This window comes from Choristoneura fumiferana, chromosome 21 (genome assembly GCF_025370935.1).
Source record: "Choristoneura fumiferana chromosome 21, NRCan_CFum_1, whole genome shotgun sequence".
Classification (NCBI taxonomy): Eukaryota; Metazoa; Arthropoda; class Insecta; order Lepidoptera; family Tortricidae; genus Choristoneura; species Choristoneura fumiferana.
In genome coordinates, this window is record NC_133492.1 from 17,139,843 (window position 1) to 17,165,088 (window position 25,246).

Sequence of the window (25,246 nt, forward strand, 5' to 3'; positions counted from 1 at the left end):
TCTGAAGCGATAAGGCCGCCTATTGCTTACTTAGAAAATCTCTATGTATATACTTGTGTTTTTTATAACTGTTTACTGTGTTGGTGTGCAAAAAAGAGTTATTGTATTATATTGTAATGTATTATGCTAGAAGGTGACTATGTCGAAAAAACAGGATAATAAAATGACATTTATTTATAAGTTGTTAATTATAAACTCATTCTCACTTTTTATTGAACGCCCCTCGTATTTTCATTATTTTATGATGATTTGAAGTAGTATCGCGATGAGTGCGGATTGCATTCAATTTAACCCGACAACAGGACACAATATACATTCATGTGTGACAAATCCTTTAGCGTAAGCCAACATACATTTGTAGTAGAAATTAGTCAAATGTTTATTATTTATCCACGCCTGTAATTTGATATGTGTTGGTCTACTAGTTGGTCTTTTAAATTAGATTCATTTTATTCAGTGCTGGGACTATATTTTTTGTTCCGGTAGCTTGTTCCTGTCTACAATATTTTTTAAATTATGTAATGCTTTAATTTCACGTTTTGCGCCAATTACATCATGATAGTAAATTTAGGAGTATTTACTCCTATCAATAACAACATAAAAACAACAACATGTAATACAATACTTGCGTAATACCCTGGTGTTGCAGTTGTCTAGGGCGGTGGTGATTCTTACCATCAGGAGACCCACTTGCTCGTTTGCCATCCAGTCGAATAAAAAATATAAAATAAAAAATAAAACTGTAAATGAATGTAATTTAATATTCCACATTTTACAGGAATATTTTTATAGTGGCAACATTTTATTAATGTAACGCTTCTGTCAATGTCAAAATATAAAGTTGTTACAGACAAGACAATAAGACTTCATAACCGTGTTCGTTTATGCTCTTTAAAAAAAAATAACCTTAAATCGTATTATAATTGAAATTAATCACATGTTATCATTTATTTACTGTTTGACTTATAGGCAATTGTGAATATGAAAATTAATGTAATTATGTCTTAGCTATATTGTCTGCTCTCACCTTCATAAACGGGTGCAATCAATGAGGTCAATGTTGCCAACGTTGTTATTCGGCTGATCCAATGGGCTGGGCTAATCGCTCAACTACTCGGCATAGGCTTTATTAAATATAAGAAAAGACATTTTAGTTATAAAAAAATATTTTATTCCTCTTTAAGATACAGATTATTTTTCTTTTCATCCGGTCCCAAAAGCTTGATGGTTATTCTTGGGATGAACTATTTGTCTTATTCCAGTCCATGTAGTTTTTCAGCAAAAGCATTTGCTGTGTGAGTAAGATATAAGAACACAAACCACTTCTTTGATACTAATCACAAAGTTTGTTAAGGCTTCTTCATTGCACACAAATAAAAACAAAATTACAAGAGCTTGATGGCAGTTAAATAAATACCTACTTGAATACAACATTATCTAGCTAGTAAATTCTTAAAGTATTGACTGACTGAAAGAAATATCATAATAGGTTCTAACATAACTGATACACTGGTAGAGCCCAAACTATTTTCCTAACTTAATTAGGTCATGCATGGCGCTTTGCCGGTTGCAGCTGCGATATGCTCCCTCCAGCTTCGCTCATTGTCATACTTAATTTTCCTGAACCTAAATTGACAGTAATAGTCACCAATTATATAAACGACATTTCTTTCAAGGAGGAAATATTTGGCCTCTTCCAGTCTGGGTATGTAAGGTTATGTATGGGGAAAAAGAAATTTTTTCCATGTTCAACCACTTTTATCCAGTGCAGTCGCTTTCTAGTTTAAAGAAATAAACGCTTCATGTCTCTGATACACACCAGGATAGACCCCCAGATGCTGTATTTATAAACATTTTTTTTTCACTGTAAAAATAAACACATTTTGAAATTATTTATTTTAGCTTAAGTATCTTCCAATAATTCTGCTATCCAAGTAGTAGCTTAAATATGATTGTGAGTATGTTTAGAAGTATCAGCGGAACTGAAAAAGAAAAATAATACTAGTTAGTAAAAACTTAAAATCTAGTCTCGCTTATGTTGTGCTTCATATAAACTCTCAATAAATACTTACTCCTTGTCACAGTTCTAATGGATCTTACTAAATTCAAGATCTGGAATTTACTGTTGACTGATCCTCAAAGCCTTGATTTTGACTTTTTGCTCCCCAACCCACTGGAAAAGTGCAATTTATGAATTAAGTAAAATTTGTGACAAAAAGTTATTAAGGTTGATTGTTGGTACTGGTAATTAGCAGCCTGGGAGTGGTTATAGGAGTTGATTGCATTAAGTTTATAAGGTTATACTCACTTTTCTGCATGAACCTTTCTTCATGAAGTACGCACACTGCATTAAGGCAAAGCAACGTGGCCTCGAACAAATTCCACAAAGTTAACATTTTTACTAAATAAAGCTATACAAGCTTAATTCATCCAAAATTCGTTTAGAACATTTCAGATCGGAATCAAATTATTCAGATTCAGAATATTTACTTCAAAGAGTATTGTAATGTATCTTTACTTTTTTTTTCACTTTGTCTGCAGTGTTGCCAGGAGCAGATTTTGTTTTGGTCCAAAATTCTTCCGCAAAAGTTCCGATTCATGAAAAATATAAGTACATTGTTGTAGAGGTACGAAAGTAATCAATAGATGAACGGGTTAGTTGAAGGCCGACCCAAAGGGGAGGCCTTCGATAATACGAGTTATTAAGTCCTCACTGAAAACAGCGCCACGGCTTGCCGTGGCTTTATGCTGAGTGGGGACATATTTAGCGTCATGTATGTCTTTATTTGTTCTATGTTTTTTATGGCGTTAAATAAATGTATTTTCTTTCTTTCTTTCTTTCTTTCTATTGCACTTTTGGCCGAGACTAAACATTGTGCTTTCACGATCAACGATCAATGCGAGGAAATATAAATAGTGTCATATAAATAGTGGAAATATAACTAGCACGCCAGCACGGCTCATTACGCAGGAATGAAACTAAGAAATTATAATCACTGATACGAAAAATAATCTTTACAACACAATCATGATTTTAAATGACCTAAGTATCCAATGATCCTCACTATAAGGTTAGACGAGAAAAAAAATCGACCCCACTTTACGTCTGTGAAGGTACCTAAAAAAATATTTTTTTTACTATTTTGTCGTCATAGTTGCTACAAATATCAGTGCAAAAAAATAGTCCTCTCAGCAAAGCCGCGGGCGGACGGATAGACAGACAGACATGGTGAAACTAAAGGGTTCCATTTTTGCATTTTATCAGTTGTGCAGGCTATGTAAGTCAACGAGTAATGGTCGACTAAATCAAAATATAAATAACTCTTAGTCCTGGATTTGTCAATAGGCCGTATAGGCCGCGGCCTAGGGGCGGCAGCGGCCTAGGGGCAGCAGATTTCAACGAGAAAATTTATTTTAGAAGTTACATAGGGCGGCGGATAAAGTGGCCTACACTCCTAAAAAACATAAATCGCCACTGCTCTTAATCCAGGGCTTTGCACGCGTAAACGTTAGTCTTTAGATCTAGCAGTTTAATTTAATTGAAATCCGGGATTTTACTAAACTCAAATGCGAATTCCAAAAAATATTTCCTGAATTTGAATAACCTTGTATAAAAAAACCCGCGTCAAATCTCATATCTCTAATCCAAGCGTCCGCAAAAGTTCAGAAATCGGAACAAAAGTTCCGATCTGGCAACGCTTCTTGTTTTGACATAAAATTGACAAATCAACAGTGGAAATTTAATGTGATGACACTTCAGAGGTGTTTTCTTGCATCTTAAATAGCATAAACAGGGTATCAGTTTTAAATCTGTGCAAGGGGTACTACCACCACCAAAGAGAATATAACCATAACCACCACCACCACCACCACCACCACCACCACTAACATCACCGGTGCTATTGCTATAAATAAAATGGAAAGGAAAGTTTTTATTTTATTTCTATCGTCATTTCGAATTTTGTATAGTCTGTTTAATGCCATAAATGTCAAATTGATAATGTCAGTCAATCGCATAGATGAGAGCTGTGTGTACATACTGGTCAATTGATCGTTGGTTTATTTATCGGAGGTTAACCGTCTGCGTATATTTCATTAGAAAAAATATATAAAACTTATATTACTGACTGTAATGTAAGTCTCAACGAATTTGGAAAGCATAATTTTAATCTACATAGTACATTATTAACTATAACCTAACCAGTGTCATGGACATGGACCCTACACTTCCCGTCGAAAATGGTCACATTAGTTCCGTTGCATTAATTTCTTCACTGAAAGTAAGTGATAACAATATGTTCTCCATAGAAGACAAAAATGTAGAAGACAACAATGTCAGCCACGGGCGTTCTAAACAAGAAAACATCGCGGTACCTGGTGATACCGAAGCAAACACAACTACTTTCGCAGACCCGGTATCTTGTCTACCTGAATCTATTAGTTCATTTGGTGCCAATGCTAATATATCTTCGCCGAAATTTCAGACAGCAATTACTTGCTGCAAAGAAGTTAAACAAACTGATGAAGACTCTATTGCATCAACATCACAAACATTTTGTACAGAATCATCAACAAAATCAAGTGAATTATTGGACACGGAATATCTAAGAGCAAAATATGATCCCATGGCATCATCATCGAAAGATTTAGATGGAGAAACACAGTACTTAAAAAGGAAAAGTGTTAGTCTCTATGGTCCCGATGTTGGTTCTAAAATGTACAAAATCAAGGGTAACCTGGTTACTCCGCCAATAATAGCAAATAATCTTCCCAAAATATTTGATTACCTTCCTGTCTTTGGTAAACCTAAGTCTAAAGATGACTTGGAGAACTTCTACTCAAGTAAGATAAGGGAGTTTGTTGGGTTTGATATGAATGATGAACAATTTGATAAGCTGGCGAAAATGTGCAGGTAAGCAAATTATACAAGAGTTGCTCTTTTAAATCAATTTAGACTAAAGCACAACATTAGCTCTAAGAATTCTATAAAGAACCTGTTGACTTAAAAATCATCTCAGCTCATATAAATGTTACTATGGGGCAGAAGAATAGGTTTTGTTCATCATCATCATCATCCCAGCCTATCTACGTCCCTCTCCCACTACTGGGCACAGCCCCCTCTCAAAACAAGAGAGCTTGGGCTGTAGTTCCCACGCCTAGTGCGGATTGAAAACTTCACATAGTTGAATTTCTTCGCAGTTATGTCCAGGATTTTTTAGTTTTTTTTCACCATAGAGCCCATGTTAAAGTTGAAATTCAATTTCACATAATATATATTTTGAATGAATGAATGATTTATTTTGAAAAACATGACAATATTATTTTGAAATATTCTAAAATGTTTAGCCCCAAACCCATGACTCTCTGCTTGGAGGCCATGGGACGAAGGCTTAACCCGTCACACTTCCTAGAGACTACATTAGTCCCTAACTTTTTTTCGCACAAAAAGTTAGGGACTCTTGTACAGTCTTCGACGTGTGACGGGTTAAAAACATTGTTGATCACCATTTACCTTAACATTTCAGTCCTGAACATCTGCGGACAGGCAACGAGCTAGTGATGTCGACACCATACCCTACCCTCTCAATGCTTTCCGTCATCGACAAGGATTATGACTTAAACGAGAGCAACCTCTGCATTGTGAAGAAACACCAGCTTCGTTTGGCCAGCGACCCATGCAACAACTACTATAAGAGGCTGAAGTATAGAGGCATTAGACTGATGCCGCTTACACAGGTATTTACAGTATTGCTTTACAGTGGGTGCCAGACTATGTTCTCCTGGAGCCAGAGTTTTTTTCTATCCTAATCTTCTATGTCAAGCAGTGGATGTCCTATGGCTGATGATGATAATGATGATTCTAATCTTACAATCAAAATTGAATCCTAACTAATATTGTAAATAGCAATGTGTATAGTGTCATTGCATTGCTTGACATGGGAATTTATTATGATACTGTGAGAATGTTCACGATGGTCAGGAATACGGTATTTGACTATTTTGTATATGTTTATAAATTAAAACTACACAATGCCTGTTATCGAATAGAAAAACAATTTTAGCTACTTTACAAATAACAAAGTTATAAAGGTTTGAAATTCAAGATTAGACAGAGAAAGACATACTGGCATGTGACGTCACACGCCAGTACCGCCATACTTGCTGCATAGAGAAAAGCGTTTGAGAAAGAGATAGGTATACAGATATTTTTAAAAACACTATAAATCCAATTTTCAACCGATTTAAATTTTCTCTTCTCTAAATACTATGTATGTCTATATTTTCAAAATAATATTAAGATATGGCAAATCAGGAGTTGTCAAATACCGTATTAAATTGTTTAACGGTACTTGACCGATCATGACGTAATTTGGTATGGAGATAGTTTGGGACCCCGAGAAGGATAGAATAATTTTTATTCTGGAAATTTGTACTGTTCTCATGGACGCATGATAGACAAATTCTTCTCTGACGATGTTGCGGCAAGCAGCCAGTATATAATATGATAAATAAGTTTTGGTAAAATTTAATTTTTAACTACATTTGAATACCAAATTTCAAATCAATGCCATTAGTTGTTGAAGAGTTCTCTACTGCTGCTGAGCAGATCCTGGCCGGACTACCAGGATGTCACTACAAGATTATTGTATTGTCACGCAACCATACATACATAACCACCAAATTTAAACTCAATCCAATACTGGAAGTTGGTCGAATTTAATTTGCAAGATTTGATTACAGACAGTCAGACAATGGGGCAGGTGAAACTAAATAAAAGCTTGTAAAAAACAATGTCACTCAATATCTGTGCCATGCACTGTTACAGATGGAGATTGAGAATGAAGAAGAACTAGTCCAAGACTTGGAGCCGGGCAAGGATGTTATATACCGTATACGGATATACCGGCCATTCCCTCATAACATTAAAGAGAAACAAGTAAGTTTTCTTTTGAGCTTTAACGCTTTTTAATAAAAAAAAACCTTTATTCAATTAAATTCACATGAAATAATGCAAAGAAAAAAAAACAGCAAACCTATACCTACAAACTAAGGCTTACATCTAAACTATAAACTAAGCTATAAACTTACATTGCACTAAAGTCATCCGCAACATGCTTCGTCATAAAAACTAACCTAAAACTCTCCCTCGTGCATCATACCCAGTTTAAACGTCCCCATATTACCAGCAGCGTTACCCCGCTGAATGGCAATGGAGACCTGTTGCACCAAGTACGACCCACGCAATCGACGGCTTAACTCCCTAAACAACTCACGAGCCTCTAAACCCCAGGATCCAGCCGTCTCGACCGCAACCGGCACGAAATCATAGGCTGATTCCAAAGCAGAGTATTTAGCGTGCTTCAATTTCGCGGCACTCTCCGCCGCGGACCCCGCACACCTCATGGTCTGTCCCAAATGGGATGCAGCAAACGTGCTGACGTAAGCTGCATCCCAAAGGAGACAACGCCCCCTCCGCCATGGAACCAGCGTCAGACCATTCGGTCTTTTACCATCAGTACGGCTCAATCCTGGGGGTTTCAAAACGCACGGCACATTTACTGACACCATGGCCCGCCGAACCATCTCATTGAATGATGCCTCGGGAAACGCCCAGCACACCTCTTTAATGAGGGCTATCGTTTTTTGTCTTTCTAGATGGCGCTACTGTTGCGTGAGGTTTTTAAGTGTGGCTTTCAAAGTCTGTTATTACGGACGTGAAAAAAAAGTTTAGATTAAAATCATATTTAATACACCTTAAAACCGTACCATAAAAATATCGAGCAACCACAGTGTTGCGTAGCCCCGTTTTGTTAAAAAAAAGGGAAGACATAAGTTATAAATAAACCCGCGCAGCTCACCCAAAAACTATGAGATTTGACATTTCGGAGACCTCACGCTACACTAGCGCCTCTAGCGGCGACTTCATACGCGATAGCCCTCATTCTACTTTTACTGCCTAATTTTGTTTTTATTAACAAACTAGCAACAGCGCACGACTCCATCCGCGTAGTGATCGTTTACCGTTATTCCGCGGGAACTATGCGATTTTCCGGGATAAAAACTATCCTTTGTTCTTCCCCGGGACTCAAACTATCTGTATACCGAATTTCATCTTAATCGGTTCATCGGTTTAGACGTAATTAAGCAACAAACATCTGCACAAACTTTCACATTTTTAATATTAGTAGGATACCATACTTACAGATGGCATATGGCAGTTTCTGTGCAAGTGCAGCATAAACTAAATCTGTAGGGCTACTACGAAACTCGAAAATCGAAGTTCGTATTGTACTGTCCCTCTCACTCTCGTATTAAATAATATAAGCGTCAGCGGGACGGTACGATACGAACTTCGATTTTTGAGTTTCGTAGTAGCCCAGCTGATCCTTTTGTCATATTGCAAGGAATTGGTGAATAGGTACATCATGATGAGATTAAGGGGCTTCAGGCTATTCATTGATTAGTGTTAACTGACGGTTAAATGTGATGCCGTCTCCGTCTATTCGAACAAAACAAATAGAGACGGCATCACATTTAACCGTCTCGGTTAAGACTAATTAATGGTTGGTGAAACAGCCCCCTAAGTGTAAGTTGGAGTTTGTTTCTTGTTTTATAGTCAGGTTCTCTAACCAGGGCCTAGTTTGTCGAAGCATATTAGTCTAATAATATTAGTGTTTTGTCTCATTTTTTTCATACAATTTATGAGACAAAACACTACTGTTTTGCAGGTGGTAGGACCTTGTGCAAGGTCCGCCCGGATTGCTCCCACCATCTTGCTCGCTAATCCTGCGTGAAGCCAGAAGGCTTGGCATTGTGTGTTTCGGCGTGGAGAGTAAGACAGCTGGTGAAATTACTGGCACGTGAGGTATCCCATCTTAGGCCGTGTTGCAGATGTTTATGGGCGGTGGTGATCTCTTACCATCAGGAGACCCACTTGCTCGTTTGCCATCCAGTCGTATAAAAAAAAAAAAATCTAATATTGTTAGACTAATATGCTTTAAGAAACAGGGCCCAGTTGGGTGTCCAGTCGTGTTGTGTTGTTCACTGGTCACTGGTCAGTGGTCACTGGTCACTGTTCAGGTGAGCACGCGTCACTCCATCTTCAGCCGGGACGTGGTGGCGGGCGGGCGCACGCGGCTGTCGGCGCTGCGCGACCGGCTGGTGTGCGCCAACGACGCCGGCGTGCGGCTCGACGCCTCCGTAGACCCCAAGCATCTGCCCACCGCCTGCGCCAAGGTACACATTCTCTCAGAGGATCTTATTTTTAACCCCCGACGCAAAAAGAGGGGTGTTATAAGTTTGATCGCTATGTATGTGTCTGTCTGTTTGTGCCACCGTAGCTCTTAAACGGGTGGACCGATTTGAAAGCAGGTTTTCTAGCGATGGTTCTTAGACACGTTTTATCAAAATCGGTTTAGCCGTTTTTGAGATATTGAACTTTGAAGTGACAAAGTCGGGGATTTTTCCAACTTTTTGTTGGTTAGGTTAGATAAATAAAAATCGAAACGTACTCTAATACCTTAAATAATAGAGAGAGAGAGAGCCTATGCCGATATTTTTGACCACTCTGGGAGCTCCGCAATATCTGATGGCGCCTGTATCATGGTGAATGTTCTGTATATGAGGTGCTTTACAGGAGACTAGCCGTTACCCGCGACTCCGTCCGCGTAGAGTTCGGTTATTGCTAACCCGTGAGAACTATGCTGTTTTCCGGGATAAAAACTATCCTATGTATTTGCCTGGGACTTCAACTATCTGTATACTGGATTTAATCTAAATCGGTTCAATGGTTTAAGACGTTTCGCATTTATAATATTAGTAGGATTCATTTTGCATTTCTTTGCTCAATTCATTATCTATAATTATACTTTTAATCCAAATCAATATGGTTTTTAACCCCCGATGCAAAAAGAGGAGTGTTATAATGTTGAGTTCTTGGCGTAATTTACTTTTGCGAATTTCGACATAATAAATTTTGAGATTTTTTGGGAAGTTGAATGAAAGCTCAGAGATACGTGCGTTAGCTTCAATAATTATTTTCGAACATTTTTACATAAATCGAGGATAAGGGGTAGCGGTAACAGTGAAGACAGTGACGTAGGCGTGACGTAGCTGTATCACGACATCAAGCGACGTTTCTATTGGCCACACATGATGCGATCTAATATGCGGTTCTGTAGATCCTCGCTAGATGGCGCTGCAGAGGTCTGAACAATAAGTTTGACCGCTATGTGTGTCTGTATGTCTGTGTGTCTGAGTGTCTGTGTGTCTGTGACACCGTAGCTCTTAAACGGGTGGACCGATTTGAATGCGGTTTTTTTAATGAAAGCATGTTTTCCAGCGATGGTTCTTAGATACGTTTTATCAAAATCGGTTCAGCCGTTTTTGAGATATTCATTTTTGAAGTGACAAAGTCGGGGCTTTTCCAACTTTTCGTTGGTTAGGTTATCATCACGTTAAATTTAATTTTTTCGCAATTTTCAATATTATTTAGGTGGGATTGCCTCTGTGCCTGCTTCTTTTGGCATGTTGTGTGTTTTGCTTGTCTTCCCTGGTCTCCTATTATATCACACTTGGTATAATAGTGCTACGGGAGTCGAAGCAAATGATTACACACACAGCTTCAAAGAGAACTGTGCACAAAATCCTGCTGTCATTACACGGAATGTTGTAGCTGTGTGCGCGATAAGGGGGTTATCGCGTATGAATTCGCCGCTAGAGGCGCTAGTGTAGCGTGAGGTCTCCGAAATGTCAAATCTCATAGTTTTTGGGTGAGCTACGCGGGTTTATTTATAATTAGAATAATTTGTGAATATTTTGTAATATCTGAAATAAATTATGGCAAATATGCGTTCCGGGGCAATGAATGTCTGTGTTTTGAGACAGTTTTGTCTTTCGGAAACCTTTGTCCTCCCTTTTTTCCGAACAAAACGAGGACTATGCAACACTGTGGCATGCTCGATATTTTCATAGTACCTACGGTTTATTAAATATGATTTTAATCTAAACTTTGTTTTCACGCCCGTAATAACAGACTTTGAAAGCCATACTTAAAAACCTCACGCAACAGTGCGCCATCTAGTGAGACAAAAAACGATAGCCCTCATTGAGTTGAACTGTCGTGGCAGTGGCACTTGTTAGACGTGATCCCCCCCAGGAGCTGTTCCCGTCGGGCTTCCTGTTCATCAACAACGTGTTCTACGTGGACGCGCGCGGGCGCTGCGCCGACCGCAGCGCGCCGCTCCGCGCGTGGGCCGCAGCGCGGGGCCTGGGGGACTTCCCAAGAGAGACCTGCACGACACAAGGCTGGAGGACATCTGCGTGCGGCTGGGGCATCCGGAGGTGACGCATATTGGGACTGGGAGGGTGCGAACTACTAGGTGGTGGCCAAAAGTAGAAATAGTTCTGGCTCTGTCATCTGTCATTAACAAAGGAATTTGTATAGACTTTAACTACCTAATTTTAGTGATAGATGTTTGTGTTATGATGCGAGCTTGAATTATTGAACGCTGTCCCTGTTTTGTTCTTAATTCCTCTACATCTCGGACATGTCCAGCAACAATTTTCCTTATGAAACGGTTTGTGGTTGAAATTTTATATTGAGTGATACTCACAAAACCGGTCTTCAAAATGATACTCATTTTGATCTGAAAACGATATTTAATTTATTACTAGCGATATAAGAACAATTATATAATTTTACTTTTATTCAAAGAAACCAATAAGATAGCTTTATCTTTTCATTTTACAGTAAAAGTACAACTAAACATGAAGTAAACAAACCCTGACATAACGAAAATAAAACACACTTTTTGGATAAATTTTACTTACCTCATTTAATTTTAATGACCAAAAATGAATTCACAACCTTTTGTCCAACCAAATCACGGTATCACAGTAATTTTGTAGGTATTATAAACGTTATGGGTTTGATTTTTGTCACAATGTCGCGATGAAATTTCAAAACGTCAGAGCATCAGAGCCATAAAAGTTGCGGACGCTAGGTGGCGCTGATGTCGTGCACAGAGCCAATAGCCGAATACCTACTTACCTCCACGAGACACGGCTGGAGGATATCTGCGTGTGGCTGGGGCATCCGGAGGCGAGACTAGAACCTGGCTATGAAGCCTGGGATGATTCGATCCTCGGTTGGGACAGTATGAAAAATACACTCGTTTGTTTTCGAGTCTTGGGATTTTAATACGAGTATCTATTTTTGATGACCGGATAGCCAAGTGGATAGAGAACCTGATTTTGAAGCTTTATGTTCCTGGTTTGATCGCCAGTCAGGGCTGATATTTGTATGAAAAATATGAAAGTTCGTTTTCCAGTCTTGCAAGTTTAATAATTTACTTTATCCACGCAAGGTAATTATTAAATATCTGATCCCACTTTAAACAAGGTTGCTTTTTTATCAATCTGTAACCGTACCTGCTTTTCGTACACTCGTTCGTAATTCCTTATTTATCGCCCTTGTACAATGTATACGAGTATTATAGTGAAAGTAACTGAAAGTAATGATTCATGCGAACGGTCTGTCTGGTAGCTCGCCCTCTCTCTGTCAAGCTGTCAAAGCCATCTATCCTCAGATGACATCTAGATCAGAGAGAGAGCAAGCTACGGGCTAATGAACGTGCTAACGGCAATAGTCCGTCCGAAAAAAAAACCTCCCGACTCCGCAAACAAAATCTAGTATCTATTTAAATCGCCATTTGACCTTTCCCCAGGTATACGTCCACCAAGGGAACTGCGAGCATCTCTTCACATTCTCCGAGATCCGCCTCCTCAGCGCCGACGACCCTCTCTCTTCCTCGCAGTACCCGTGCCATACTGCTGTCTCACAGCACCAATCGGTGTACTGCACCACGTGTGCAGAGTTCGGCGCCAAGTGGATCGTCACCGGCTGCGTCACCGTGCCTTTTGACCCCGCGTTCTTCTGCGACACTTGCCTCAAGATGTATCTGTATAAGGATAATAAGAAGATGGGGGATTTTAAAGCGTACTCTTATAGGGGCAATGAGATTAATGTGCTGAAGCCCCAAGGGTGACCGAGGGTGACCGAGGGTGACCAAGGGTGACCGAGGGTGACACCGTCGGCCCAGCACAGGTAGCAGGGGATGTACTACGTCTACGTGATTCATTTTTTACAAAGCATGTATCGACGGTTAAGAATCAATAACACCTAACTATCATGCTAAAAGATGGTAGATAGACGGTATTGGTTCTTAATTGTGTCGGTGTGGAACTTGGTCTATGAATAATTTATTGAATCAGGCGTTACTTTGCGGAGGTCCATATCAATGAACTAAAAGAATTTCCTTGCTCACCCGCGACCTTATGATAGCTAAGCTTATGCAAAATATGCGTGTTCATGCAGTTCCTCCACCTCCACACTGTAAGAACACACACAAATCACACAAACCCATCTATCACCACCACCACACTACACTGACGCGTTTCGAACTCAACCAGAGCTCATCTTCAGAGTAACACAACCGTACACCATGCTACCAGTTGTTAGTGTTGGTGTGTCTGTTTTAGTTCGCTTGGTCTATTAGTGACCAAGGATAATAAGAATGACGACTAGGTTAAAAATATATCATTCTATTTAGTCCGACAGTTAGATTATGGAAAAATATGGGACACGTATTTTTTGGTATAAATTATTAAAATTCGACAAAGGTGTAGATCATCAAGATTCCGGAGTGGGGCCTGTGACGTCACTATTAGGTGAAAATCGTACCATATAGTGACTTCACTCGAAACTTCTAAGCACTGAGCTGTATCTTCGTCTTTTTTTGTTTGTCCGAAGAACAGATGGTCGTTGGGGCCGAAAAGTTCTCGAATGGAGACCGCAGATCGGCAAGCGCAGCGTAGGACGTCCACCAACGAGTCTAACGGATGGCCTGGTTAAAGCCGCGAGTTCACGGTGGATGCAAGCAGCTTCCAACCGAAGCAAATGGAGATCTATACGGGAAGCCTATGTCCAACAGTGGACGTCCTACGGCTGATATGATGATGGTGAAATGTTGCAGCGTTGTCATGTTAAGGAGGACATGTTTTTATTGGAGACTATTTCTCATGATGCTGTGAATTACCTGTTAAGCCAAGATTGAAAGACTGAGTTATGTTATTGTATTATTAAGTGTAATGATACCTCTAGGTTCATCTTTAGCTTTAAAATCTAGAATAAACCAGAATTGTGTCACAATCTACCTATACTATTGGTCGTTGAAAATTGGACTTGTTAGATTATTTTCCCATAGTAATTTTTTCTTTGCAGCAAAATTTATTTTCGCGTTTTTACACGAAGGCAATATTTCAAAGTCTGCTTTTTTAATGAAACTTATTTTCACATTCGCGTTTTTTCTGTGTCGCATTTTTTTCCAGTCGCATTTCCCCCCAATCCCAATCGACACAGAAACAGTGTCGATGGAGCCCTGGTATCACAGAGCTCCTGTTTCCCACCGAGTCATGTACCCCACTACTAAACCACACAACCAGGCTTAACGGCTCATAGGTAAGTTTAGGTTATGTTAGTTTTGCATCGGCCCGAAGGGCCAAAACCGCCCAGGATAGCGGAGCTCCGTCGAGACTGTTTCTGTACCGAATGGTATTGGGGAAAAACGCGACTGGGGAAAAATGCGACACAAGAACGCGAATGTGAAAATAAGCTTCATGAAAAAACAAGCTTGTAAAAATAAAATTCGTGTAAAAACGCGCAAATTAATTTTGCTGCAAAGAAAAAATGATTATGGGAAAATAATCTAACACATCGAAAATTGCAATACGGCCGAGTCATTGAAGATATAGAAGTACTAATACTTACCTGGTACACGGTTTCTGGTTTGTTTTATACACCGTGTATTTTTGTTACAACCATAAACTTTAAAAGCGGAGTTAGTAAAAACCTATCTGTGTCTACACAAGTATCTATGTGTATCTTTGTATACAACAAGCTTCCGCTCCAACCAAGCTCTATTTATGATAGAGCGGTCGCTTTAGTCATGAGGGTTTCACCCCTATAAACTGAATAAAACTTGCTGAGAAGTAATATTGTTTCTTTGACGCATAAAACATAAGTTACCCATTCATTCAGACGTTTTCAACCAGTGTGCCGCGTACATTTTAGGTGTGCCGCAATACGGTATTCAAAATAACCTAACCGACTTAGAAAAAGCTCAATATCTCAAAAATGGCTGAACTGATTTTCATGAAGCACAGCTAGCTAGCTAACTTTCACGTTAAAAACCACAACGAAATCAGTCCAACCGTTTGAGAGCTACGATGCCTCAGTCAGCCAGACAAACAGACATTCATTGGCATCAAACTCAATATTCCCTTCTTTTTGTCGGGAGTAAAAACACCGTCCTTCCTGGCGATAGTCGGTTGAAAATACACTGCACTATGATTGTCATTGCAAGATTAAATAACTAGGTATTATACGATATTACGGGTACCTATTACCTATTTATAGTGCAGTATAAGCATCGCTCCGTCTTCATTGTATGACAGGGCTCTAGTAGATAATGTCTTGGTAATGAAATGCACACAGTTAGAGCTGACTGGTTGATATTGGCCTACGTTGTGCATTAGTACCATCAGCCAAATATGTGGTCTACCACCCTAAGGTTGATAATCGTTTGCATGATATAAAACAATAATGCTAATAAACGTGTTTGTCAACTTGAAAGTTCGACTTTAGCGACATATTCATTTGATAGGAACTTGTTTAAAAATTGATAGACCACTTATTTGGCTGATAGTACCTATAGACTAGAGCTGTAATAACCGATCTTGGCTGTGTTGCCGACCGGATGGCCAAGTGGTTAGAGAACCTGACTACGAAGCTTGAGGTCCCGGGTTCGATTCCCGGCCGGGGCAGATATTTGTATGAATAATACGAACGTTTGTTCTCGGGTCTTGGATGTTTAATATGTATTTAAGTATGTATTTAAACAGTAACTTGTATTTTATTGAGTACCTACGTAATTTAATAATTTACATTGCTTGAAACCTGATTTCAAATAAAAAAACCGCATTCAAATTGGTTTACCCATTTAAGAGCTACGGTGCCACAGACAGACACAGACACACATAGCGGTGAAACTTATAACACCCCTCTTTTTGCGTCGGGGGTTAAAAATAAATTAACATAATAGAATAGATACTTGAAACCAATTGACCTAGTCCCAAACTAAGCAAAGCTAAGAAAATAGTTAAGAAATAGGAGTCCCGCTGCGGGGTGCTCCGTCGACTTGGTGGACGTAAAGTGTGGAAAACACTTTGCTATAGGCAACAGATTTGTATGTTTTCACGAATAAAGATATAGAATATGTTCACGACATGCTCAAAGTCTGTATTTTAAAGGAGACAATAAAATTAAGAATTTAATTTTGTGCCACGTAGAGCGTAGGTAGCGCCTGCCAAAAACGTAAGGCAATTAATTAAAGTCAGTCTATTAAAATGCTATTTAAGTAACGACAGGCGTTCGTCCCACAGTCTAAATTTAAGGATTCGAGACAATGTATTCGTTAACGGGCAATTAATTATATTGTAAACAGCGGGGATATCCATTTTAAACGAAACAATATAATATGGTGATTACAAAGAGTTTTAGTGCATGTATCCTATTAAAGCAGATCGGTCAAATAAAGGCTGTAGCGCGATTTAGATTTAAGTAGGCGATAAACTAACATAGATTAAGGGGCTGTTTCACCATCCATTGATTAGTGTTAACTGGCGGTTAGGTGTGATGCCGTCTCTATTTGTTTTGTTCGAATAGACGGTGATGGCATCACATTTAACAGTCGGTTAACACTAATCAGTGGATGGTGAAACAGCCCCTAAGAATTATTAACACTATATATGGATGTAATAACGTCTGAATTAACGTTTAATAATTAATTATTATAAAGCGTATGAGTCAACTAGATATTTCGTAGTACAACATATCTTCCCCCCTGTGTCTTAATTAACGTCGTTTCGTCCTTCTATGGCTAGAAGAAATCGGTTTTAAAATATTAAACCTGCCTAAATTTGATTCATTATCAAGATTATGAGTCATCGAGGATATTATGGCCTCTCGAGCTTCTTTACGTAAAATCGAGTTTCTATGCGGTGGTTGTTCGCTATGTTTCATATCATTAAAATTGGTTCAGCCATTTTTGAAACATTGAACTTTGAAATGACAGTCGGTGGTTTTTCAACTTTTCTATCTCTTTTCTTCTTCTTCTTTTCTCTTCTTTGTCTTTTTTCTTTTTTAAATTTATTAATTAAGTTGGTTAAGTTATTGACTCAAGTGTGGTCAGCGACCAAAGCGGAAGACGGAGTGTTGGCAGGCTTCCCACTGGGTGGACTGACGACATCGTGAGAGTTGCGGCCAACCGGTGGATGCAAGTGGCGAGTTGTTGTTCATTGTGGCGCTCTAAACGGGAGGCCTGACGTGTTTCGGCTGATGATGATGACAATGATTCAAGATATTACAGGGTTAAGAATAGCATGAAGGTACGTACGCTGCTAAAGTTCCATTATCATTCCTCAGCACGAAGCGGCTAATCAGCCAGCAATTGAGGAGTTAAGATAACTCGGTCTGGATGGAAATCAGCAGGCTTCCGCGGGGGCGGGATGATGCCAAGTCTGCGCAGGTTTTCTTTGAGAACGAGGAATACTTTGACATCTGGGAAGGGATATCAAAACCCTTGCCCCCGTCGGTCTTTAACAGGGATGTATAATAAATATAGAGCTACCATTTTTAGGGTTCCGGAGCCAAAATGGCAAAAACGGAACCCTTATAGTTTCGCCATGTCTGTCTGTCTGTGTCTGCCCGTCCGCGGCTTTGCTCAGGGACTATCAATGCTAGAAAGCTGTAATTTTGCACGAATATATATGTAAACTATGCCGACAAAATGGTACAATAGAATAATAAAAAAAATATTTTTTTAAGGGTACCTCTCATATACGAAAAGTAGGGGTGATTTTTTTCTTCTCATCCAGCCCTATAGTGTGGAGTATCGTTGGATAGGTCTTTTAAAGCCATAAGGGGTTTGCTAAGACGATTTTTCGATTCAGTGATATGTTTGCGAAATATTCAACTTTAAAGTGCAAATTTTCATTAAAATCGAGCGTCCCCACCCCCTCTTAAATCCGGTAGGTGGAAAAATTTGAAAAAATTCAGGATGGTAGTAAGTATGTCAAACTTTCAAGGAAAACTATAACCGCTAAGTTTGCTTGAGAATTATATAGCAGCCTAAGGTATAAAATATACCTAAACTTGGAAGATTCCGTATAAAATACGAAATCCTTAGAAAAATATTACTTTTTTTTCCGTAATGGCTACGTGAACCCTATTTCGGGTTTTTAATTTAACCGTATATGCCTATTTGACGCGTCTTTAAATCTAATAAAAATAATGTCAGTTCAAGCCGCGGGGCACTTTAGCACGATATAACGTCACGCACGGGCTCCCACACAACTCACGGCTTAAATAATGAGAAAGAAACAGTCGTACAGGTATAAAAGCAATTTAGGTGCATTATTAGTTACAAACCAGACCTATAGTTTCCTTAATTAACACAAGATAAACGTGGCCAGATATTTTAGAAGAGATGTAGTTGATAAGATGTAGTTATCGTCTTTTTGGGAAAATTAAGTATATCAATTATTAAAACGCGATTACGATTTACATCGCCATTACTATACCAGAGGCCGTATTGTCTAACGCTTCCGCGGTCGCAATCGCAATCAAATGAAGTGATGAGCTTCATCTTTGTCATTTTTTGTTTGATTGACGAAACAAAAAATATAAGTATGTTAGTTCAATATTTTCTGATAATCTAATACACAGACCAACCCCCTGTTTCACCATCCATCGATTAAATTTGTATGGCGGATAAATGTGATGCCGTCTCTGTTTGTTTTGTTCGAATAGACGGAGACGGCATCACATTTATCCGTCAAACAAAATTAATCAATGGGTGGTGAAACAGTCCATAAATAGAATATTAATATTTTTTTAGCCAGGAAACTTCAAATGTACATATTGTCTCGAGGACTGGAACAGAATTTTGCTCGCCTTTGCAATGGGTGGCTAAGGTATGCGCTTTATGCCTGCAATTGTTTACTTTGTAAGACGTTGTACAGTGATTACTTAAATAATACAATTGTTAGTGATATTTGATTGAGTATTATGATGCATTGAGTGCGCTAGGCGGGGGACCTACCGCGGATATGCACAATCTGCAAGTTTACTTTGATACGAGTATGCGATGAAGAAGATTACCTTCTTAATACCTGCTTACACTTAGGTGTAGGTACATACATGTGTTAATCGGCTTCGGGGGGGGCTACTACGAAATTCGAAATTCGAAATTCGAAGTTCGTATCGTACCGTCCCTTTCACTCGCGTATTAAATAAATAATAATAAGCGTCAGCGGGATTTTTCAGACAGTTAAGTTTTTGACCAAATTGAAAAAACCTTTTTTTTTCGTACATAATATAACTTCACGGTTATTGTTAAAGTTGAGACACATAAGACAGACATAAAAACACCCTTTTTAAATTTCCACCATTAGGCGATTTTCCACCAGAGATGTGTGAGGATGTGTTGCGAAGAATGTGTTTTCATGAGCCAATAGAACAGCTTCATTTACCTATCTTCGCTCCGCTCAGGCACTTGTCCCACCGCCGACGATGAGCGAGAAGCGAGTCTACTCGCTTCTCGCTCATCGTCGGCTCTCGCTCTAGCGAGTAACTAGAAACGAGTGGGTGAGCAGCGAGAAGCGAGTGTAGTTTTGTCGCTGGCTGTAACCGAGTGTTCGAGTGCGACGGGCGATTACTCGCTCCACTCGACTCGCTCGTGCGGGGCGGCCGCCAAGCTGACATCGCTGAGCGAGTATCTATAGCTCAGCGAGTTTTATAGCTCTTGTCGCTGCGACAAAAGATGTAAGAGCGAGTTCTCGCCGACAGTGTGAACAGCCAGCGATCAACTATTAATATATGAGTCTCTTTTACTCACACAGGATCTTATATCTTTTGTTCGTTTCTTGAGCGAGAAAATAGTCTATAGCCAATCGTTTCCTCGCTGGCGGTGAGACAACTGCCTCAGCTGTTTCCACTAGAGCGGTGCTGCGCGAGGACAGGTAGGTAAATGAAGCGTTTCTATTGGTTCAAGAAAAACACATTCCTACCAACAAATCCCCGCACATCTCTGGTTTCCACGCCCTCCTCCTCCTCGCCGCAGCCTCAATCGAGGTTTTGATGGAAACTACTTCTACGCCTAGTTACTGTATTAACAAAGGTGACCCTAATTGTCTGTATCAGTCTAGTAGCAGCACGGGAGGCTTCTGTCCCACTTAGACGATTTTGATAAGAGATCTTCGGTTGTGCCATGCTTGCGAAAGAGTGATACGGCGTGACCAGGTTAGCTTGAGTCAACACCATGTCGTTACAAATTTTCCTTTGGAAAAACTTTATTGACATCCTTTCTGTGACATCCTTTGGGTGACATCCTTTCGGGTACAGTCGCGGGCAAAAACCTTTCATATGAAGCACGGAATTATGTAACTATAGAATCAAAAAAATAATAAGTACCGCCAGTGGCACTTCCTTCTCAGTACAGCTCTATCTATTTATGGGTAATTATTGGTAAGCGTTGCGCTGAAATCTATTTTTATTCCCCGACGCAAAACGGTGAACGGTGGAGCAGACGAGTCCTCGAATGGAGACCTCAGACGGGAAAGCGTAGTGTAGGGCGTCCTGAGGCACGGTGGACGGACGACCTTAATGGTGATTTTCCGTCGGCGAGGCGAGACGAGAATTGAAATTTGTATGCATTCTCGCGCGCCCGCCGCGAGCTACCGCAGGCTGCCGCGGGCGCTGCCATACAAATTTCAATTCTCGTCTCGCCTCGCCGGTGGAAAACCACCTTACGAGGATCGCTTGCGGCGGAGGATGAGAGGGGCTGAAGACAGAGTGTTGTGGCGCGCCATGGAAGAGGCCTATGTCCAGCAGTGGACTGCTGTGGGCTGATGATGACGCAAAAAAGGGGTGTTATAAGTTTTACGTCAATGTTTGTCTGTCTGTAAACCCTTGCAATGGTTCTGAGCTATATCATCATTAGAATCGGTCCAGCAGTTTTTGAGATATTAAACTTTAAAGTGAGGTCACTTGTATTAATGTAAGTTAGTTAGGTGGTCTTTGAGATAAAAAAGTGGCCCAAAAATGGGGATACTCGTGGAAGAAGACTTGTATTTTTTTTCCACGTTAAAAATTTGTGCAGTATCGTATTGTTACAATGTGTAGTTCAAAAAATGGACACTTTAAAGCCGGAAATAAACACATTTGTACGAAAGGTTTCCTTTGTGACACGAAAATCACCCATGCAATTTTCTTGTCACAGCGGAACTTTTTCCAGTCAGTCAGTCGTTTCTATGGTTTTTTGATGTATAAGTTTCGTTAGTGTATAAGTTTTTCAAAGGAGTAATATTTGCCGTGAGATTTTTTCCTACATTATAGCTACAAAGTGCGAATGATGTCACGCGCCGTTTGCTCAGGCCGAGCACATGGCCGTTGTGTGCTCGATTATATCATAGTTTGTTTTGTTTTATTTAATTAAAATTACATAATCCTACCTTTAGTCTAGAGACTTTATAAAGGAGGCTAAGGCGAAAAAAACTGAAAAAAAATCGGAATAAATAGCCCAGCGAATTTTTTTTACACCTCTATTGTGGGTGTGACCTTGTCGACGACCTCGCCTGAATTCAGCCCTGATACTCTTAGGACTAATAGTCAGTATAGTAGGCATGACTGGAGATGGTTACTCGCGTTTTTTCGTTTGGTAAACGTCATTGCTGAACAAGCATAAGGCCCACCTGTGGTCATATTTGTCTAAAGAGTGGGTGCTCCGATCTCATTCACTGTCTCGACTGTCTCCTTTTACTTACCATTATTCTACACTGTGACAGAAAGAAATAATAATTAGAAAAGCTGAAAAATCCCCGACGTTCTACTTTAAATATCTCAATTATCTGAAGCAGCTCAGAACCATCCCGAACCCGGTTAAACTAGCTTTCGATTAAAATCGCACTATAATCGTTGGTTAGTTTTATAACAGTAATTAGTGAGATTAGTGTTGAACTTAAAGAATTTCCTTGCTCACCCGCGACCTTGTAATAGTTAAGCTTATGCAAAATATGCGTATGTTTGGTTTTTCGGAGTCTTTTTGTATTTTTTATTTCAACTCCAAATTTGTAACTTTTACGGGTATCCCGTGAAACCATATCGAAAATACAAACTGAGACAAGTACTCGAGTGCCCCGTAACCCGTAAAAGTAACAAATTTGGAGTTGAAATAAAAAATACAAAAAGACTCCAAAAAACCAATCATAATTTGATTACTTAGTAGCGACATCTCTTGTCTGTGTGAGCGGTTAGTTCCGAAATAATGTGACGTCTCTCGACGATACATAGATGTCGCTAGTGCTGCTGCTGAAGTAGCATAGCGACGGGGAAGAAGTAAATTCTCCTATCTCACACAGGCCTAACTTTACAGGAGAAGGAAAAAACTGAATATCTTTTTTGTTTATAATTTTACCTTGATCTGATGTTCTGAGGGTTTGTTTGTTATCTAAGTAGTTGTTTTTTTAAACTAATTATTATTTAGTAGTGCTACAGGATTTAAAGTAAGTGCAAGTTAGAAGGTATTGTTCCTTGTGTTGTGTCGAGTATTTTGAAGTTAGACGATTTTTCCACTAGTAAAGATTCCTTCAAATTCCTAATATTAGTATAATTTCTCTGTGTAAACAATGTTCTACAGCATCAAAAACCTTATCTTTATTTAGAATAATATCAATCAGTACTTTATAACATAAATTAAGCATGATTTTGTAAGATAGGAGGTATTGCTTATTACGAATCCCAAATTGAGTTCAAGTTAGAAGATATTTCAATGGAATAGGGGAAGAATTAGAAAGTGAATATCTTAGCTGAAAATTTACAGAGCATACAACATAATAATTAAATATCGTTTTGTAAATAAAAAATATATCAATAAGACGCCAACACCGTAATAATATCTTTATTGAAGATATAAACTTTAAACAAAATTACGATTTTATTATTCTGTTAATAGTCGATAGACTAACGTTTAGGATACTTGGGTCCTGTGTCATCATCATTAAAAATCTTCTCTTTACTGCTTCCGATGGTTTTCCTAGCAAAAATTAAGTAAACCAGAGTTACAGTTATTAGTAGGTAAATTAACAAATAACAAATATGCGTGCCTTTAATACTGCACGTATTAAGGAATCAATTGAGCGAAACCAGGGCTCTAGTGTTCGCAAAGAATTCGTCTATTGGGAAAAGCCAAATGACTAAGTTGAAGATCGACGATGGCAGTATCATCTCATCGAAACCGGAGTTGTTGAGAGAGCTCGAAAGGTTTTACGAACAGTTATATGCCTCGACACAGAAGCCCGTTGTAGGTGCAGCTCAAGATACCAGAGCTAAACTAATCCGTCATTACACTGAAGACATCCCATCAGCCAGTACGAGATTAGAGTGGCTCTCAAACAACTTAAAAACAACAAGGCTCCGGGGATGACGGAATCACGACAGAACTTCTGAGAGCGGGTGGTAAACCGGTACTTGTAGTCCTCCAGAGGTTATTTAATTCCGTCATACTCGAGGGTACCACGCCGGATGCATGGCACAGGAGTGTGGTGGTGCTCTTCTTCAAAAAAGGCGACAATACCTTATTGAAGAACTATAGAACCATCTCACTCCTGAGTCATGTATACAAGTTATTTTCGAGGGTCATTACGAATCATCTCGAGCGAAGGTTTGATGATTTCCAGCCTCCCGAATAAGCTGGATTCTGTAAAGGCTTTAGCACCATAGACCACATTCACACGCTCCGCCAGATTATACAGAAGACCGAGGAGAATAATCGGCCACTATGTTTAGCGTTTGTGGACTATGAAAAAGCCTTCGATTCAATCGAGACCTGGGCTGTATTGCAGTCCCTTCAGCGATGCCATATTGACTATAGATATATCGAGGTGTTAAAGAGTTTGTACAGCAGCGCCACTATGTCGATCCGGTTGCAGAACGAGAGTACACAACCAATCCAACTACAGCGAGGTGTGAGACAGGGAGACGTTATTTCTCCGAAGCTGTTCACAAATGCGTTGGAGGACGTTTTCAAGCTCTTGGACTGGAACAGGTTCGGCATCAATATCAACGGCGAGTACATCACCCATCTTCGTTTTGCCGATGATATAGTCATAATGGCAAAGTCGTGGAGGAGCTAAATGCTATGCTCAGTGACCTCAGGTGGGTCTTAAGATGAATATGGTCAAGACTAAAAATCATGTCAAATGTCCATGTCACACCCGTGCCGGTTATCGCTGGGAACGATGCACTCGAAGTTGTTGACCACTATGTTTACCTTGTACAAGTTGACCAATTGGGTAGGTCCAACTTCGACAAAGAGGTCGCCCGAAGAATCCAACTCGGATGGGCAGCGTTCGGGAAACTTTGTAATATCTTCTCGTCCAATATTACGCAGTGCCTGAACATTGTAATTAGGTATAAGATAAACCATCATAGGTATCTATTGCACACGTAAAATGAATGCCTGTCGTCCAGGTTCGCCGTTAGTAAGATCTTCTAACTTCAAAGTATTAACAATGCCAACATCTCTTTTCTACGTTATATACGGAGATAGGAGGTATTTTAAAACAAAAAAATCTACCTTGTAAACTTACTACCTTATAATCTATATTGTAAAACTTACCTTAATCATTAACAATCCAACACAAACTAAACATTATTTTCTATTTTTCACAATATATTTCACGAGATGCACGTTAAAACTTGCACTTGTTGCTGTGATATAGTAAGCAGCGGCGCGGTTGTGCAAACTGAGCGAAGCTAACGCCATCTGTATAGACGGACTAGAACTCCTAGACATCGCGCGATCAGCCGTCAATACGTTACGCGGCTGTCAACTCAACACACCAGTCAGTCACGCGAGCGCAGCGGTCGAGTAAACACGTTTCGTTATGCAGATAGGAGATATTTTCAGCAAAAACACGCGCGAAACAGATAGGAGTAATTTCTTTCTTTCTTTTTTTTTCGTAAAAATGTTTACAAAATATAAAAGCTGTATTTTAAGAGCTATTTCTATTTGACATAAAATCGCCTAAAACTTGAACATGTAGATAGGAGATCTTTACAGGATAC

General features: G+C 39.5%; 2 protein-coding genes across 2 annotated transcripts; one reads left to right on the top strand and one right to left on the bottom strand.

The window, feature by feature from the left end:
* Nucleotides 1–1,805: 1,805 nt before the first annotated feature.
* On the bottom strand, nt 1,806–2,472 carry LOC141439692 (immediate early response 3-interacting protein 1-like). Its single transcript, XM_074104039.1, is given in 4 exon segments — nt 1,806–1,982; nt 2,073–2,123; nt 2,126–2,173; nt 2,309–2,472. Coding segments are annotated over 4 exon segments (243 nt in total). The 5' UTR covers nt 2,397–2,472; the 3' UTR covers nt 1,806–1,926.
* A 1,553-nt stretch (nt 2,473–4,025) lies between these two features.
* On the top strand, nt 4,026–15,025 carry LOC141439616 (uncharacterized). The gene is given in 7 exon segments (XM_074103906.1): nt 4,026–4,912; nt 5,526–5,736; nt 6,827–6,937; nt 9,082–9,237; nt 11,159–11,282; nt 11,285–11,343; nt 12,729–15,025. Coding segments are annotated over 7 exon segments (1,686 nt in total). The 5' UTR covers nt 4,026–4,208; the 3' UTR covers nt 13,050–15,025.
* Nucleotides 15,026–25,246: the final 10,221 nt, after the last annotated feature.